The sequence below is a fragment of the Amphibalanus amphitrite genome, unplaced genomic scaffold (assembly GCF_019059575.1).
Source record: "Amphibalanus amphitrite isolate SeventyFive unplaced genomic scaffold, NRLGWU_Aamphi_draft 000771F_arrow, whole genome shotgun sequence".
Taxonomy (NCBI): domain Eukaryota; kingdom Metazoa; phylum Arthropoda; class Thecostraca; order Balanomorpha; family Balanidae; genus Amphibalanus; species Amphibalanus amphitrite.
The window spans coordinates 269,118-288,931 of record NW_024882265.1 but is presented as its reverse complement, the minus strand read 5'-3'; the positions used below and the strand labels follow the sequence as shown (position 1 = coordinate 288,931).

Below are 19,814 nucleotides of genomic sequence, written 5' to 3'. Positions count from 1 at the left end.
CCTATTGCCATCAAGCATCTTCACACCATCGTTCAACATACACACTAATCACTTATGCCCGCATTACAAAACGGGGGCGCTCGGACTGCAATTGAGCATTGGGGCACACGTTGCATTATCAAAATATGTCAATTTTCTAGAGAAAACCTCTATCAAAGCCACCATCAAATCTGGTACAATTATGTATTCAACATCACACAAATGACAGCGCGGCACCCAGTGGAGGAATTTTATTGAGGTGCACCGCCCACTGTGAAGAATGGAACAGGATACATAGCTGCGAAAATCACACACTTTTCTGACTTAGCCGATGGCTCTGCTGTTTTTTTGCGGTAATTCAAACGGTGATTTTACGAATTGTCATCAAATCCGCGAAGACAACGCATGCTTATTGTTATATACGAAGATGAGGCAAGATTCAGTCAAAATCAAGATGCCTATCCGATAAAGAGAACATGTCTAGATGCGATAGCCGGTATGCCAGCAAAATATGTTGTCGCGTACGAAAAACGCCAGAATTGGAAAGATGGGCAACTGAGACAGCAAACGTCTCCAGAAAAGAAAGGTAGCCGAAGACAACTTTTTAGCTAGGAACGCTCAAACAATCGACATTGAGAAAGCTCATCCACGACAAATCACATCAACCATCAACCATCTACATTGCCAGATTGTAGACAATAACAATACGGTGCCAGACAACACAGCGAACACCACACTGCGCTGTTTAGAACACGCAATCAAAAGATCGAGCCACAAAATCAAATTCTGAATGGAAGAGATCACAAACAGTAATCGCAGTGAGTTTCTCGTTTTGCGTACTAAGAGCAAACTAAGAGTAAAAAAAGGTTTTGAAACAGTTTTTTTTAGTAGCTACACAAAAAAATGCTCTCACGTATTCGCACTTTTTCCACGCGCGCCATTTACACAGAGATCCTTGGATGTCCGGCACAGAATCTTCTGAGGCAAAGATTGATGAACGCATGGACGGAAACAATGGCACATGCTATCGAAACAAAAGGACCTCCCACTAAAAGTCAAACCAATCGGTCACTTTTGCTGCAGATATCGACACCTTTTTTTTAAACCCCACATCTGTTCTCCGGTGAATTTCCGGGAAGCACGAAAGATCTCTTTTTAGAAGTGTCCAATCGTCCGATCCTGATCAAATTTGTGTGTTCGTAAGCTTGCTCTGGCATTGCTTGATCTGCCAAGACAGACAAACTTGAGAAAAATCGAGTGACTGTACCTTTTTTGAAGGTTTCTAAACAGGTGTCGATATTACCACATTGTTTGCAAGTAAATCTAAACATACACCAATACAGACGTGCAATAAATACAATGAAATAATTCGTAAGATGCCCTGAATCTATAACTAAGCTTGCAGCCACATATATATCGTTGTTTGGTATAACCTAAGGCAACACAAACAAGGAACAAAACCTTTTGTCAAGGAAGTTTTGTCCTGTACAAATCATGAACTATAAGCACCGTCGCGTAAATGACAACCTGCTAAGGACTATTGCGTAATGGAGCAGATGACTCATACCGAACCGGTTTTCACGCATAAGGTCGAAATAAAATAAATGCCCACGAGAAAGTTCGTCCTAAACTACCCCATCAGTCATCTTTGTCTTAGACACATTTAACAACCGTTATACGAATGTCCATTTAATATGTTTCCAAAGTACAACGCTAAATGTTCAGACTAAAAAAATCGAAACGGATAACATCCAACAGCAATCCCAGACCGATAACACCGAAATAGAAGCTGGCTTTTATCCGTTCCAGACTCAGTTGCATCGTGTTCTTTCGATAAGCAATGACGTAGCCCGCGCACTTAGCACATTCTCACTCATATTTAGCGCGTGCAATGCCCGTCCGAGCTGAATGAACAAACTCCATAATGCGATGAGCAAGATCTTGTAGTGTGTTGGTTGTCATGGTAACTGTTCGCCTATCACACCTTCAGCGAATCCAGAACACGCTCCAGATGGGGGTTGCCGCCTGGAAAAATGAGATGAAAAGCGCGAGTCAGCATTGCACGGCAGTTACACTGTCGAAAGCTGAGGTAACATCGAGGGGATCGCATCATGATGAGGAGGTAGCATCGTAAATGAGCAGGTGAAGTGAGGGAGTAAACTGAGTGAGTGTTTAGGGGAGAGTGGGGCACATTCGTGCATGGGGCACATTCGTTTTCAGCAGTTTATGGGAACACGAGTGACTGCACGAGCTCAAGGTAAATTATGGAAATATGTCTATCATTGCCGCCCTTCGTTCACCGTACCTGCTGTCATGCTTGATAAAAACGCAAATTTGTAATATTCGTGAGCTTTCCAAACTTTTCTCATATTATCCATTTTCGTGATCCAGACTCGGAAATGTGGTTCAGCTTTTCAAAATTGGGGGTGAAGAAGCTCACTCTATTCACGGAACTGCTGCAAACTTGTTTGTTGAAAAAGTGTCATTTTTTCAAAAAGAAATTTTGAAATATATTACTAATAACGTTGTGGGGCAGGTTCGTGTACGCACTGCCTGGGGGCACATTCGTGCATATTTTTTTAGTTTTTGCGATTTATGACTTTATCTGTAGTAGGTTTCTCTAATGACGCTCGCCTGACTCAGTCTCGACTGCTTGCGACGTCGTGACGAGCAATTCACGCGAACTTGGCGAGGTCACGGAGGCCGGCAGTTGGCACATTCTTGTTGGCCAGCCCATTCTTTCTACATATGTTGTGCAATGCATTCTTGTCGAAAGGAATCAAGTGAAATGACCCCCTGCCAATTTCCTTTGGTAAATTTCTGGTAATGCCCGGTAATTTCTCGAACTTTGCAGGGTGAACGGAAGTGCCCCACCTCTTGAACGAATGTGCCCCATAGGTGGGGCAGCTTCGTGCAAATGTTCAGAGTTATTAAAAGTCATTTTTTTCTAATGGAAGCAATAATTTTAGAGGATAACTTTTGAAGAGGAAAACTATCTGCAATAGTTCCTTTCCATACTACAATCAACAATTTTGCCATTGCACTAACCAAAGAACAGATATATGGGTTTATCCATTTTTTGCACGAATGTGCCCCACTCTCCCCTATGTCAGTGAGTGTCAGTGAGTGAGTGAGTGAGTGAGTGAGTGAGTGAGTGAGTGAGTGAGTGAGTGAGTAAGTAAGTGGCTAAATGGGGGCTTCAGTGAGTGAGAAAGGGTCAGTAAGTGGGTTTTAGTAAGTGAGTGAGTGAATGAATGAATGAATGAATGAATGAATGAATGAATGAATGAATGAATGAATGAATGAATGAATGAATGAATGAATGAATGAATGAATGAATGAATGAATGAACGAATGAGTGAGTGAGTGAGTGAGTGAGTGAGTGAGTGAGTGAGTGAGTGAGTGAGGGAGTGAGTGGCTGAATGAGTAAGTCAGTCAATGAATCACTGAGTGAGTGAAATGTAAGTGAGTGTTTAAGTGAGGAGTGTAGGTGGAGTGAGTGAGTGAGTGAGTGAGTGAGTGAGTGAGTGAGTGAGTGAGTGAGTGAGTGAGTGAGTGAGTGAGTGAGTGAGTGAGTGAGTGAGTGAGTGAGTGTTAACTCACCGAGCAGCGCGATCTCCTCTCGAGCCTCTGCGTCCAGCCTTTGCAGGGTCTGCTTGGTGTAGTCAAATGATCCGAATTGTTTGAGCAGAGAGATACAGTACTTCTTCACCTGTGACAGCGAGGGAAGAATGAACAATGTGAAACGAATATGGCGACGTTATGACCTAAAACTTAATTATCAATTAGGCTTCACAATAGGCACTACTCGAAGCAGTTGTCTCGTTTTGTAACCATATGTTCGGCAATACCTTTCTACTCATGGTAGTTATGCAGCTTAGGTTGTTTATCTTTCTTCCGGTAGTTTTGATGAAAATGTTCGCTGGTTCTTTAATCCACACATTTTTCTATCCATCCACCCATCCATTCCTTCTATCAATCCATGTTTTTAGGTATATTTTTCAATAGGGAAGCTAAAAAAACCTAGGTGCCACCTTTCCCATTCCAACCCAAAACACCAACGCAACATCCTCTGTCACCTCACCTCGACATCAGTGGTGCGCTGTCTGATGATGTTGACCACGCGGGTGTCGTCCGGGTGGGTGGCGATGGCGTGGATACAGGGAAAGTTGAACTTGCCCTCCGTCAGATCCTCGGCAAAACTCTTACTCTCCGTGTACTGCGGAGAAGGGGAAACGGGGGGGGGGGGATTGTGAATTATTTGGGGTTTAATTCGGCGCCAAGACTCCTTAGAGGGCCGTAAAAGGGGAAGAGAGCTGGCGACATCTGAACTGAAATAGGATTTGAAAGACGATATCAGCTCGGAAAACGTAAATAAAACATTAACTACGCTTTTCATTTCAAGTGGACGCCTTTCATTTCAAAAGATGCCAAAATTGCACCGACAAAGCCTCTTATTCACCTCCTGAAGGCAGAGGTTGGCATAGTCGTCTCGGATCTGGAAGAACAGGCCCAGCGTGGACGACAGCTTGGTAAAGTCGTGTTCACACGAGGAAAACAGCTGCATCAGTCGGGTAGCCAGACCGAACAGGCCGCCCGTCTCTGGAAAATGACGACATAGGGTGAACGTTTATATTAGTAACCGCGGATACGGTTTCTGAGCAGTTAATCGCCACGCAATTTGATGATGTGGATTGCTCTTGAATGCACAATACAACACAAGGCAATACAATACAATGAATAAGTATTGGCGATTCTCGCTTGGTTTTCGGCGGCGGCATTATACATCAACCCCCTGAAATTCTACGACAATCAGTGTTCATTATTTACACAACAATTTCAGTAGATTTAACGACGCATGCTGCGTATAACACGACGTACTATCGGCCACGGCTCTCATTCATACACAATTCGCAATCAAAAACTAACGGCTCACCACCAACAACTCTCCTCACTAGCTCCATGACATCACACCGACCCAGTGACATCATCACCACCGTACCCAGTACTCACTGCGGATGGTCATCTGGCGGTACTCGTCCTCCGTGGGACAGTGAAAGTTGTCGCGCCAGTAGATGTCCATACCCTGACCGCGGTGCAGCTCCAGCAGCTGCTCACAAAACACCGACGTTGCCTGGCAACGGGAGAGCAGCGCGTGACGTCATTAGTTGAAGAACGATGGACAGTTTGGTAAGTGTACGGCTCTCGAGAGATTAAGCGGTAGGTTTTGCACTTTTACCTTTCCGGTTATATCTCAGAAACCAATCGATCTACGATGAAGCCATTTTACACGATCATGGCCGGTTTGTGAACCAACAAGTCGATCGCATCTTCAACACTTAAAAGCTTAAAACGACGAAGATATAGCCTGAAGTACACTAAATTTTCTAGGTGCAAAACCTACCGCTAAAACCCGCGAGACCTGTACATCATTGACACTCACAATGATCGTGATAACATAAGAAACATACAGGATGTCCAATGTCCATTGACCTTCTGAATCACCGTTACATCGTGAGCGTCAGCATAATTATGCTGATTTTCAGTGCTCGGCACGCATCATACGTGAGACGAACGCAAGGTACGCGAATTATGAATGCAACATCTAAAAGGTGACCTCTCCACGCCTGCAGCACGGCACCTCTCTCAATGACATACCCCGTGTGTTTCTCGCACCAACCCACCAAACAACGTGGGTCCAAGTATGGTACCTCGGGGTACTCCAGTCCAGCCCCTGTGTCTGCTCCAATACACGACACTATCGAAATACTTGTGTGTGTCACCAAACAGCGTGGGTCCCAGTATCGTACCTCGGGATGCTCCAGCGCCTGTGTCTGCTCCAATACACCTCTATCAAAATTCAAAAACCATACTATCAAAATGCTCTGTGTGTCAGTAAACAGCGTGGGTCCTAGTATCGTACCTCGGGGTGCTCCAGCGCCTGTGTCCGCTCCAGTCCCATAAAGTACACGTAGTTGGAGGCGTTGATGGTGCTGGCCATGCCGTAGATGCTGTGCGCCACCGGAATCCCCCGGCGGAGGATGCTGCGGTCCTCGATGTCATCAATTCTGCCGGGCGAAGGAACGAACGTAAAAAGTCCGTGATATGATTGTGTTGTATTGGATGGTCTTTTTTACACAGATGACTTATCATGGATGTAATAGTTACACATGGGTTAACAACCATGCTAAATCGAAGTGAGGCATTAGCTTCATGTGTACCACAATGTAAAACGTCCTTTTCACACCATAGATATAAGAACGACTGGGCATTGTGGGGGCATGGAGGCAGTAATCCAGCTTGTCATTAGGCCTAGGGGGTGTTATTCTATCGGTAGTGAGTACTGGGTGAAATGATTCAGCGCATATGTTCCAACCCTCAATGAAAGGCGTATATACAGCATGTAAGCTGCATGCATTGTACGGCATAGACGCATGGGAATCTGGCCTGTGGGCGATGAACTGAAGTAAGTAGCATGCATCTCAACGGAGAACAAATTTAAAAAATTAAGATCGCTATCGCTTTCATGCGAATGCAATTTTGATGAGACAGAGCTTTTGGGTTTGTCGGTTAACTTGTGCAACTTCTTCACGCAGACTTCTTTGGTACCTTGTTCAACTAGTGGACGTTTAAGCGCAACTTTTTTTCCATATTCCGATGGAGTTTCATGAATGATCGTATCCCAGCACCAACCGCTTTTTTACTGTTGGTAAAATCCTGCTCACTTCACCCTTTGCTCCTACGTTTTTTTTTTTTAATAAGCTTAGCGAGAATGGGTCGCTTAGAGCTTCGGCGCTCGTTAAACATACCAAACTCGGTAACACCAAGGACTCTATCTGGCTCTCTGGCTCGGCCACACAACCCTTACACGGCTTCAGGTCTACCGTTAATGTTTGGAACAACGGACGCATCGCAGGTAGGTAGATGCTGAAACGGTCGTGGCTGGGTCCGGTATATCTGAGTGTTTTCAAAGTCGTAATCACTGTCGCATCATTATCATATACTTATTAATTATGGCCACTCGTCAACAGTGATAGTCAAGTTCAGCCTGAGCTGTTAACGACAAATTCCGACTTCAGAAGGCTGTTTTGCGGGTTACAAATTCTCAATGTGACACATTCTATTGATGGATTATGCGTGAGGAACACTTCAATTGTGTGAAACATGGGGCATTCACACCATTTAAAAGAGCAAACTAAATGTGCCCTAAAACTTGAGTTTTGCTCCTGCATCGGTGGAAGTAGGCTTCGTTAAACAATTATAACGTGTTTGTGACTCACCGTTGCTTTCCCCTGCATGGCAAAGTACTGAGGGGAATACAGGAATCAGCACATATTCATATATGGGTTTGCCACAATCTTTGGATGGAAGGCACTGACAGAAGCTGACAGAATTTGATTGAAGGGTGGAACTGACACCAATGCTCATGCAATGTGCAAATATTAAATAAAATATACTTTCATATTCCAGTGAAATGAAACAATGTGTTGTTCAAATTTGTAGAAACTGATTTACACTCAAAATCAAAATAAAACCTTAAGCAAAAACATGCCCAGCTATGATCTAGTCATCTCAGCATCAAGCAGCTGAAGATTTGTAAATTGATAATATTATCAATTATCTCAATATGGCCTTGTAGGCCAAAGAACCAGTCCAGCAGAAAATGCTGCAGCAGTCAAAGTATCAGCAGTCGTCAACTCACAGCAGGCTGGCATTGTGCAGCATCTCCACGATCTCCTCGATCTGGCTCAGCTTCTTCTCTGGCACATTCATCCAGTAGTTGAAGGACTGGGCCAGCTTGGAGCGGATCTGCTTGCCAGGCGTCTGGCAGATGTAGTGGAATGGCTGCAGCAGCAGCTGCCGGGCACACGCGAGGGTGGTGTGAACTGGGTGCGCAAATGCAGGAAGGGCTTGGAAAGCCTGTCCCGTAGCTCAGTTGGTAGAGCATTGGACTCCCGGTAGTGAGAGCCCGGGTTCGAGACGCTCCGGCGCTCGATACTTGAGACTCCTGACGGGGATGGTCTGCGGTTGGTGGGAGCAGCCGCAGCCAGTTGAAGTCAGTTGAGTGGGACAGGCCATGTCCGGCTTTGAAGGGCACGTTAAACTTTGGATTCTAAATCCTCCCATTGCCCGGATTGCGCGATCGGACAGTAGGGGTCGGGGTCTACGCAACAAGCTCTGCTTAGCGTGGGCTCCGGCTCTGTCAATCCGTCCATTCAAACATTCGAGCTTAATTTATTTTTTAAAAAATGGGAACACTAACAATTTACATACTTACTTACAAAAAACAGGTAGAGACCTAGCCAAAGAAATTGCAAAAAAAAACTTACATGCTCGCATTGTAAGGGTTAGGCATTAACTCATGTTTTCCTAAAAAATGATGATCCACTCATGTATCACCGATGAAAGTAATAAATATACAGCTTTTTTATGGATTACAATCACATTGTCTATTTTCAATTACTACAGCTGCACACCTTATCCTGAGCAGGGTCTCCTGAAAGACTGAGGTATTTATTGGAGGGTGTATCTTTGCAGTCTTTGGAAGTTTGTTCTCCATCAGCCATCTTGATGGAACTTGATGGCCTGCAAAAAAGAGAATTATTTAGTCAGCCCGACCATTGCGTGGATTTGGAATCAAGCCAAGAGAATCAACCTGATGCATAGCGCCAATGCAAATGACACGCATTGCAATTGAGAGCTATTACGATATGATTTTTACTTATATTGATATCACACTATATAGCCTGATGACAATCTGATATTGATATTGTAATTTGAATTACGCCATTATGATTAAAATTACTGGAACTTCAACTTACTAAGTACTAACCTAACCTACAGATAATTTGCTGAAGGCTGTATCAGTATCACGGAAGGTATAAAAATAGAGAACTGAATGATTGTCTGTTGCCGCCTTTTTGATGTACTATAACTACATTACATTTAAATCAAAATAATTAAAAGCAATTAAAATGAATTTCAGTAGACTTGCATGCGGCTACTTGAAAGTCACAAATTGTCGCAAATGCGCCAAAATGCGGTTTTCAAGCCGGTGGCATACGACGATTTAGCTACCATCTAGCGGCTCTTTGGGAATAATAGCCTTCTAGACGATCAACAGATGACACTACAAGGCAAGTTTTCCAGAGGGCTGTTCACGGGCTCTGTGTGCGGTCGGACCGCACACAGCCTCGAAGCTCCGCCCACTTCGTCTCTACGTCAGCATTCCGTCACCGCACACAGCGATCCACAGCGATCGCTGTGGCCGGTCGGGACTGGCCACAGCGGACCGTCCACCGCACGCAGCCGTGACGTCAGAACCGCCTACCCATCCCCTACCCCCACGCCTGCTGGACGCACCGCACACAGCGCACGCAGCAGTGTGCGGTGCCCGTGAACACCCCTCAGATGATCAGAGCTAATGTTCAGGCTTCAATCTTCAGGCAGAGCAGCTATAGGTACACCTACATATATAATTTTGTGGTTGAACCTGCATCCATTACGCAGTTTGAGAACTGCTGACTGCAGTGCACGGTTGGGAAATCGAACCGGCTTTCATCCTTGAACTTGGTGCCGCCCAGCACGACGGGTCCTCGGACCCTGTCGGCTGTCCCTATCGGCTCACGGCTGTCCCTGTCCCCGCGGCCGGCTGTCCCGCTGCACGCACAACGGTGTCGAGTGTTATCTGCCACGGACCGGTCTGTGGTGTCAAACTGTTTATCTACCGTCCCACCGTCTTTCTGTCGACTGTCCCTCTGTGTGTTCCCTTGTCATTCTGGGCCAGCTGTTTGTCTCTTATCCCTACCTATCCCTTCCGTCCCTCCCCAGTGTCATGGACTACCGGCCGGCCTCGGTAGCCGTGTCGCGGGCGCGGCTACCCCCGCTGTCCGTCGTTCTGTCCCGTGTCCCTCCCCGGTCGGCGGTCCCTCCCCAGTGTCATGGACCACCGCCGTCACTGTCCCTCTGTCTGTCCCCCTGTCCCTCTATCTGTCCCTCCCCGGTCCCTCTCAGGTGTCATGGACCCATAGGCGGCGGAACGGGGAGGGCGCCACCGGGGCACCGTGCCCCCCTTTGATTTTGGCATTTTAACATTAGCCCTATGGTCGTTGCATGGAAAGAATGGGACCAAAAGTCGGCAGTGCCCCCCCCCCCCTCAATTGAAGGTGTTCCGCCGCTTGTGCATGGACTTCCGTCTCACTATCTCCCTATCCCCCAATCTGCCCCTCCTGTACCTACCCCCGGTCTATTCCTCTCACGGCTCTCACTGTCCCTGTATATCTGTCCCTTCCCGGTCCCTTTCCGCGTCATGGACTGCCGGCCCCTGTCCCTCTGTGTGTCCCTCTATCTGTCCCTCCCCGGTCCCTCTCCGCGTCATGGACCGCCGGCCTCGTCTATCCCTCTGTCCGTCCCCCTGTCCCTCCCCGGTCCCGTCCCTCTCCAGTGTCATGGACCGCCGTCCGTCCGGTCCGGCCCCAGCGGCCCCCGATAATCAGCCGCTGCTCAGCACACACCGGCTGTAATTAATCTGGCGCGGCGGCGCGCCGATTTGGCCGCGGTCAGATCAATACCGGCGCGCCGGCGGCTAACGGTGCGCCGCCGGCGTCGTCGCTGCGTCAGATGTGTCCCGCCGCCCGTCCCGCCACACCAGTCACCGAAAATGGCGCCAACGGCGGGGTTCATCGGAGGGTGGCGGGAGTCGCCCCGGGAGGAGCAGGGGGTCAATCATATGGAACAGTAGTGGGAACATATGACGATTTATTGAGTATAGTTACCTGCAGGTGGAACTCTAATGTTGGCTATTTCTGTCAGTGGCGGATCCAGTTGGGGGGGGGGGCAAAATGGGCATTTGCCCCCCCCCCAAACGGCATAATTTTAACATTACGCCTATGGACGAGGCATGGAAAGAATCGACAAATTGTTATGGTTTGCCCCCCCCAAAAAAAAACTCTGAGCTGGATCCGCCTCTGATTTCTGTTGGTGTTTACTTTTTTTATTGTTAGTGGACAGGGATAACTGGATGATAAAAACGGATCACCCAAAAGCCCTATTATTACTACCCGCACTGTTTGCGTATAGGACCATCGCATTAAGGAACAGAAAGGTAAAGAAATACACAAAACATTGGAAAATTCTATTCCACACTTACAAGAAAATAACGCTATCGGTGACGAGTTCGCTGGACGTACGGGTTGCATCTTTTAGAAATGCAACCTGTTATCGGATCACGATCAAAAAGGTTATTTCACCCAGGGTATATAAAAATTTCACCCTTCTCGCCGAACATTATTTTCGCCAACATCATTCTCTCGATAAAAATAAAGCTCGCGGGAAAACCTTTTCAGCACTGGCTGTCGCAGCACCTTCAAAATAAGAAAATTCGATATCCGAGCACCTTTGAAAATAAGGTCATTTAGCTCAGTAAATTCATTCAGGTTTCCAAGTCACACTTTTCCAATTGGTTGGGGACTCAATGCGTTAGTATTGAATATAAAGGAATATCGGAAATTTATATCATCAATGTTATATGTATGTGGGTACACAGCACTACATATTTAGGTATCATACACTATAAATAAGCTCATGAACGGTTGTTTGTTAACTGGGGCTTTAGGGCGCGTCGACTAAGGGTCGTTTTGCGCCCAAGGGCCGTGGGCTGATCATGGTTCAAAATGCCTTTCAATGAATAAGGCAATGAAGTGGCTCCAATTGCCATTTGCTATCCTATGTTAAGATTGTTATTTAACGGTGGCAAAGCGCCCGAAGTTCACGAGAAAACAAGGCGTAAGAAGGGACAGCGTAATCAGAAAAGACGTTGACAATTTTGCCGGTGAACAGCCATCAGCTAGGGAGAGGGTTGGCGTTTTTCATAAGGTTTTCACGTGCGCCTTCCGTTCGGTTAGATACGCATAAGTGGTATACCATCGGAAAATAAACAGCCTTCGGGTATCATGGTCAATAGATAGCACTAAATGCAAGCGGATGTTTTCCTAATAATCATACCTAGCCTAACCTGCAGCGGCCCACTGCACAGGTGAGCTATTCATAGCCCCCCACTCTCGTTTTTCTGTAATAACTTCCAAATCGCTGGACATGTCGACGCGAAACTTCTAGTACCTTCCTTCGGCTGCATCAATTTTACACCTTGTGTCAAAATATGAACTTCGCAGCTACCATAGGTCGGTTGTAAATGACTTCAGAGTGACGTCATGTTCAGCCGATTTCGACGCAAAACATTGAGCTACAGCACTTGCTCTTACGAGCTCAGTTTTTTAGCTAGATCCAATTTCTTTGTATGAGAGGGCCCAGAATACACTGTTCTATCAAACTGCTGTCTCGAAATTTGAAAATTTTGAAAAATATATATATTAAATCTTAAAATTCATAATTTCATCTTTTTTCAAAAAGTTTTTGACTTTTCGAAAAAAAAAACAGAAAATGTCTGGTAGAACATATGCCCATGATATACTGTAGCAGGATTCAGCCGGATACCCTAAAAAATAGCCAAGTTATACGCATTATAGCAAAAATTTAACTATTCCTAATCATTTTCTTTTTCACTACGTATTTGAAATCGTTTACCAATATAAATAGCACAATCGTGCTCCTGAGCTAAAACTGCATCTGATTTTTTGTTCTGACACCTTTTGACACCTTTTTGTTCTGACACCTTTTTGTTAAACATTTTTAACTTTGAAATTTGGCCTTCTTGACCTGAAGTGGCCTAATTTCATATAGCTAATTTCAACTCACAATGACCTCAAATGACATAAAAGACACCGAATTCGAAATCTATGGCCTAAATGGACCATAAAACCTGTGTCCCGTGACCGATTCATAATAAAGCTTTCCGTAACCTGTGATGACCTGACCCTGACTTGAAAATCAAAGTACAAATTTGGTACCCTCAGGGTATCTAAAGCATCTATTCACAAGTGCGTAAACCTTAAATAAGCCTTATCTGACCTGTATGCCGGCGGCCAGAGCCCAAAATGTGAACAAGCCAAAAATCGATAACTTTTACTTTGACTTGACCTGTGCCGTCATCGGTGACCTCGAGATCAATAAAATTAGGTTTGCTCGACAGTTTGTCCGGGGCTATCAGACGCCGTTTGAATTTTGACAATCGGACCAGAAGTTTCGGAGTTAGGAGGGGGCTATGATTAGCCCCCCCCCCACACCCCCTCCAGTAGGGCGTGTTATACGCAGGCCAGCGGGTTAATAATTCTTTCATTGGGACGCATGGTATAGGTATCTGAAATATTTCGCCACTTATAATTAGGTACTGTCATAAAACTCAACAACGCAAGGGTTTTGCCTGCTGTGACGACATTTATGACGTCATTGGATGACATGTGACGTCAGCGCCGTTCGCGGTCGCGTGCGCAGACAGGTCATTAATTACTCGGCTAAGCTTGCCTTTCATTCGCCGCTACCCCCCATTAGTCCTTGTGCACTGTGCTCAGAGGCGACTCGAGACAGATATGCCTCAACAGACATCGTATTTTTCTTTTCTTTTGCTCGTCTCACGGACGGAGATTCGAAAAGTTTACGATGCTATTTCAGCATGTAATGATAAATCCGCCGACGGATAAACTAAACCCCCCAAGTCCCGTGTCTCTGGCAGCTGTCTGCTGATTCGCCGCCGTCGAGTTCACCTTGGAGTTCACAAAGGCACCGCACGGCATTCTTCGCCGCTCTTCTGTCCGGCGGCCCCCGACAACACTTCGCACGCTCACAGAGCAGGCGAGACAATTCGCCGCTCCAGTTGCGACTCGACTTTGGTCACATTGAGACACCGTGTGCAAAGTCGAGCCAAATGTGCCCACACGGCGAATTCGCCACTGATGATGCACGGCTGGTGATGGTGATGGTTTGATCACGAATTCCGGCTCGATTGGTGCAGGTGAGTTGGTGTCGCCGGCTGGAGATGATCACTGGCGGCTGCAGAGACGCTCCCGCACGAGCACCCGACTGAAGAATCTGCCCGCCGCGCTGTCGTGCAGGGGCGCACCCAGGCGGGTGGAGGAAGGGGAAGAGAGACAGAAGAACGCACAATGAAGGGATTGCGGAATTGGGAATGTGGAATGCATTTTGGTGATAAGCTTACCTAAAGCTGATATGTCCCTGAACAGACAACTTCAACTTTTGTGATGCAAAGTTGGCGAGAATTCAGAATCGAACGCAAAAGATTATCAACGTAGCTTATCAGGGGAACTCGAGATTTTGCTAAGAAATAGGTACGTTCAACCTGCCCATCAAAATAAAAGCATTATTCAACTACCTGTTCCTTTTAAGGCACCTCTGAACCAGGCATGTGAATCAATAAAACGCACCTACAATCAAGCAAAGTTCCCCCCCCCCCAAAAAAAAAACATTTGAAATTCCATCGAAATCAGCACAGGTTACAGGCCGAGGCACATCTGTGTACCTAAGAACTCCGATGTTCGGGAACCCTCCTCAGCCAGATTTAGGCCACAAGTGTGCAGCTACTAGTGGTGACTGGTGTCAATCGGAACACGAATCTTCGGAATTCCGATTTCGTCCAATGTCTAATTCGGAATTAGTTGGACAATGACGACAGGCGTTGGACAACTTTGGACAATCACTTGCTACACCTCAGCATTTTTATAAAGCAATCGTGTTTAACACTGATTGGCGAATAGTCAATAGAAAGCTCAGCTTTTGAGATGATTAACACATTAGCTGGTAATAGTACATTACATTTAAAACAAATTAAATATCAGTGTTGAGTGTAAACTATTGCGTAGGTTTCGGACATCTTTGGACAAATGGCTGGCTTGGACATTTTTGGACGGACAATCGACGTAAGCATTGGAAATTGGACGGACATTGGACATACATTTTCTGAAACTGACACCACTAGGCCAGCTACCTAGATGCACCCTCTCTTAAATGTGGGCATCTGTGGAGTGGCGCTGGAGGGTGCTGGAGGGTTCTTCGCAACAGAAACTTAACTATTACTCTCCTTTATCTAGCCTTTCCTCTGTCTGTCTGTCTGTCTGTCTGTCTGTCTGTCTGTCTTTCTTGTCTGTCTGTATGTCTGTCTGTCTGTCTGTATGTATGTATGTAATGTATGTATCTCTCTATCTCTCTCTTTCTCTCTCTCTCTCTCTCTCTCTTTCTCTTTCTCTCTCTCTCTCTCTCCCTCTCTTTCTCTCTCTCTCTCTCTCTCTCTCTCTCTCTCTCTCTTTCTCTTTGTCTCTCTCTCTCTCTCTCTCTCTCTCTCTCTCTCTCTCTCTCTCTCTCTCTCTCTCTCTCTCTCTCTCTCTCTCTCTCTCTCTCTCTCGCTCGCACCTCCACCATATTTCCAACACCGTACCGAGTTTGTTTTTCGTCGTCTGGTCGCCGCGTCGGCACCGTCGCGTCGACCGCGACGACCGAGCGGGCAGCGCCGGACATCGTTCCTCCATTAGTCGCCCGCGGGCGGGGGCGGGGGCGGGGGCGGCGGGGCGGGGCGGGGGTGGCGGTAAATGGGTAAGGGGTGGTATGGGAACGTGGTCTCCTAAGTTCCACGCCCTGGGTGGAACCAGGGTGGGATCGAATAGCGCTAAAAAGGCGTGGGCTAAGCAGAAGTGTCTCTAGAGCAAGACAGACAGGATGGTGTTGAATTGAGGTGTGTAATAAGCTCATCTACACGTGTAGATTCTGTCCCATTGATTGTTCTCACTCCTTGTAAACACTCATTACATCTGGAGCACACAAAACAATTACAAACTGCGCCGGATCCCGGGCCGAATATTTGTCTCGTTGATTGCACTCTTGTGACCTTCCGCGGTGAGCTGCGAGGCAGATCACCTCTGCACAGTGCAACGCGTGCAATGTACCGTGTGTGCACGCACGTGACATTTGGTTTCAACATCCTCCCCTCCCCCCACCACCGCCACTCAGCTGCTTCGAGTCAAGTGCGGAGTACTTTCTACCAGATGCGCACCAGCAACGCTTTGCGAAATGCTGCCACATTTCGTTAACCTTCAATGTGCCGGTGTTGTTCTTGCTGCGCCGACGAAATTCCAGCAGGAAGCCAGCAACACCACAGCAGAGTTACCGGTTTTCACGACCGAACTAGTTCCACGCGAAGTCTCGCGAAAACTCGCATATCATCGCTGCGATCACTTCCATGCATGGCCGGAGCCTGACCGGTTAGGGTTTTTGTGAGAAACGCAAACCAGTTTCTGCTCGAGAGGTGGCATTGCTGAGAACTTGTTTAACCCGAGTGGTTTGTAAGCCTCTTTAGAAACATGAACAGGAAAGATTGCGATTATATCCCGGCTCTTGTGAACATTAGCTACATCCGCTATGTCTACTAGATATAAAGATTTCCTTCAGTGTTCAAGGGCCTCCGAAAACGCAAAACGAGTGTATTGCGTCCCGATGCCCAAAACGAGACCTCTGATGTAAATATTCAGCAATAAAAATTCAGACGCAGTGCTTACCTTGCCACAGCAACAGCAAACGCGACCAAAATCGTGTTTCGAGGTAGCTAAGCACGCAGGCAACACGTGTTACAAGAAGTCAGAACAAACGTTTACACTTTGTCAGAAGCCAGTTGTAGGCTTTTCACAGTGGTATTGTGTTTCGAATATGGGGCACGGAGTAACTGTCAGATGTGAGATGCATCCAATAGCCACTTTTCGAGGCATATTTTTTCCTGTACATCTTCGTGTACCTAACCTTAACATTCTTTGAAACAATTGTGTGGCTCTTTGATGTTGCTAAGACAGTTACGAACTGACTTACTGACACCGACATATACAATATGCATAATATGCATATGCGTAAGGTGCATATCGCAATTATCGCAATTATTGCAATTATTGCATACTGTATGCATCGTCGCTCGTCACCACAAGCGTAATGCCACGCACTACAAGCCTGTTGCTGTCTTTTTGATGTTGGCGTCGAAACAGTTCTTCCTGACCATTTATTTCTTTTCGGCTGAGCGTGCACGTTTGTACGTACATCCTCACACACCCTATATGCCATCCTTTCCAGATAACCTTCTTTCTCCCTTCCTCCTGGTTGCAGGGCAGGTCTCAGTCCCGACCCCCAGCGTCACCCTCTCAGGTGACGAGGGGCAGGAGGGGTCAGGGATGTCGCGGTCAGGTGCGTGTTACGACGTGTTTTGGCCATTACAGATGAGCCCTCCCGAACTCAATTACTTGGGTTTCTGTGTGTTAGTGTTGGAAATTCACTGCACCGCCAGTCTCCAACCAACCCAAACATTCCATTTACCGTTAGCCGGCAAGAACGGGCAAAAGCGAAGATATTTGTGGGGATTAGGCAGAGCGGTCACCGGTCGGGAGAGAAGGGAAGAGGTTCGCGGGACCGGTATGCTACCTGGGAGGGTTGACGCTGTCTCGGCTGGCTGGTTAGGGGGGGGGGGGGGGGCGATGCGGTAGGGTTGAGCCAAACCAGAAAATACCGGATCGAAAATACCTTTTTGGTATTGTTATAGCATGCACACTCCTATTGTTGGAGAAATGTTAGTTCTGTTGACAGTTGCAAATGGCTGAATCATCCGTCTGTATCTGTATCAATACGCAAGGAAAATTATGGCAATTAATAAGCAAACACTAAAAGTTGTTAATTGATTGAGTGCTCCTCAGCCGAAATTTTCCAGCATGGCCAATAAGTATCTCATCCGGCGTCAGCCCGCCAATAAAGCTTCCCGTTACATGGTTGTCCATTCTGTGAATCGCTCCCCCAATGACGCGTCAATAGGCGAGCCTCCCCTCCGCCCCATCCCCGCGTCCGTGCTCCCTCACCCTGAGTCCCCCTCGTGACGTAGGCGGCGTCCCCAGCCACCGGTGACGTCACAGCCAGGCGCCCTCTGATTGGGTAATATGAGTCACACAGCGCGTCGATCGGTCGGTCGGACTTTGTCAATGTTGATTGTTGGCGGAACAGTTAAGCAAGTACTCGAGGGAATGGTCGCAGTCACGTCAATTGAAGATTGTTTGACTGGACAGATGCTTCTCCCGAAGGATTAGACGGGTTTTGGAGGTGAATTCAGAGACAGAAAAGAGGCAAAGAGCATAAGAGAATCGACTCCCAAAAGATGAGGCGGGATTACATTGTTAGAGCAATTATTGGGAATTAGACGACATGGCAGTCCGGATATAAGCAAGCATCCATAGGCATTTTGTTCTCAAATCACACCATAGATCATCCAATGTTTTCAATTATCGAAGTTTCAATTATTCAAAAGCGTTATCACTTATCACTAAGCATGTAATCACATCTTCCCGACCTACCCTAACCCCACCCTAACACCGCCCCTGCCCGCCCCCTCCGCCCCTGTTGACACCCGCCCCTGGCGCCGCCCCTGCTCCCTATGGGGGACGCAGGGTGTCAGAAGGGGCACCGCAGAAATCAATAGTGCGGGACAAATTTCAAGGTCTTTACCGGACGTTTGCCGACCGCCGCTCCCCTCGCCATCCGTTGCCCCTCGTTGGCGGCGTGCGATCAAGGGCGCAGCGAGGGCTCAAATCCCAGGAGGCGCAACAACTTTTTCCGAGATTTGCTAGGTGTCCTCACTGCAGTATGCTTTTCAGACAATATGTTATCCTCAGGTATATTTTCAGATGCTCAACAAGCACCTACCTACATAGATTCCTGGGCGCGCCCATGTCGACAGGAAGGGTACGAGACTAGGGGGTGAGTGGTGGCGACGGCGAGCTCGCGACAGGCCGAGCGCATACCGTGAACGAGCCGCGCTCAGCCGTGACGTCACTGGATAGCCCGCTGGCGCGCGGCGACCGTTTTTGGTGTGGCCCGCCACCTAATTGACGGGGGTCCTCGCGAGTTGGAGAGGCGGTCGGACAGGGGATAAAGAGAGGAGGTAGCCGATTGAGTAAGAGGGAGAGAAAGAGGAGAGAGAGAGAGAGGGAGAGAGAGAGAGAGAGAGAGAGAGGGGGGGGGGAGAAGGAGACCCGAAGACTGATCGAGAAGAACGTAGAAGTGGTTAATGAATTGGATTTGGGATGGTGGTTGAGGGAGGCCTTTCACCGTGTCAACTGTCTATGGGGTAAACACAGGAATAATCTCTTTTGTTGCGTTATATTTGCATCTCACGCGTGCTGTTTGTGGTTAAGTATAGTAACTTTATTTTTTAGTGTTTGCTATAGCTAGTTTGCGAGAAGATATGCTCAACAACACATGGAATTATTTCATAACAAGTAAAACAAAACGATGATACAATGAAGTTGTATATTTTTGATAGCCATGCAATTAAGACAAATAAATTCATTAAAAGTAAATTTTTTGTTAGGCTACACGTTAAATCACCGGTCTCGAAACGGAAAGTTGTTGACTTGAAAATAATCTTTCTGAAACATTTAGATGATTATCGCAATACCAATCACTGATCTTAAATGTCAGATACTTTAATCATGACTTTTCTAGTGTTCTGCATCATCGAATAAAAGTTCACTTTAATTTGACTCGTTCAGATCGATCGTCATAACTGTGTTCCATGGCCTAAACTTGCATTCGAAGGGAGCAGTAATCGCCACGAAGTGTGCATTCGGAGTGAGCAGTAATCTCCACGCACTTTGAGAATGTGGATCGCTCATGATTGTTCAATATAGTACAATACAATACATTCGAAGACATTCTTTCTACCCTCTCTGTTATTTTCCTCTTTTTCCTCTCTTTCTCCTCTGTTATCTGCTTCCCTCACATTCTCCCCTCCTTATTATCTCCGTACCTTCCCATTCTTTACCCACGATAGCGTTATCGGTAAGTGCAAAGTACAACGTGCACTTGTGCAAGGACAGGCGTGATACCGAGACAGAAATAAATGTTCGCGA

At 46.8% G+C, this 19,814-nt stretch overlaps 1 protein-coding gene across 3 annotated transcripts; it reads right to left on the bottom strand.

Moving 5' to 3' along the window:
* Positions 1-169: 169 nt before the first annotated feature.
* LOC122365891 (geranylgeranyl pyrophosphate synthase-like) lies at positions 170-9,021 on the bottom strand. Of its 3 annotated transcripts, none has more exons than XM_043337500.1 (9): positions 8,822-9,021; positions 8,457-8,565; positions 7,682-7,836; positions 5,903-6,047; positions 4,993-5,113; positions 4,442-4,581; positions 4,064-4,198; positions 3,583-3,691; positions 170-2,004 (listed from the first exon to the last, which is right to left on the bottom strand). In XM_043337500.1, the coding sequence occupies exons 2-9, from the start codon at positions 8,544-8,546 to the stop codon at positions 1,958-1,960; spliced, it is 942 nt and encodes a 313-aa protein (XP_043193435.1). In that variant the 5' UTR covers positions 8,547-8,565; positions 8,822-9,021; the 3' UTR covers positions 170-1,957. The 3 variants fall into 3 exon arrangements, with proteins under 3 accessions (XP_043193435.1, XP_043193433.1, XP_043193434.1); XM_043337498.1 differs by having other exon boundaries at positions 8,802-9,017; XM_043337499.1 differs by having other exon boundaries at positions 8,813-9,011.
* Positions 9,022-19,814: the final 10,793 nt, after the last annotated feature.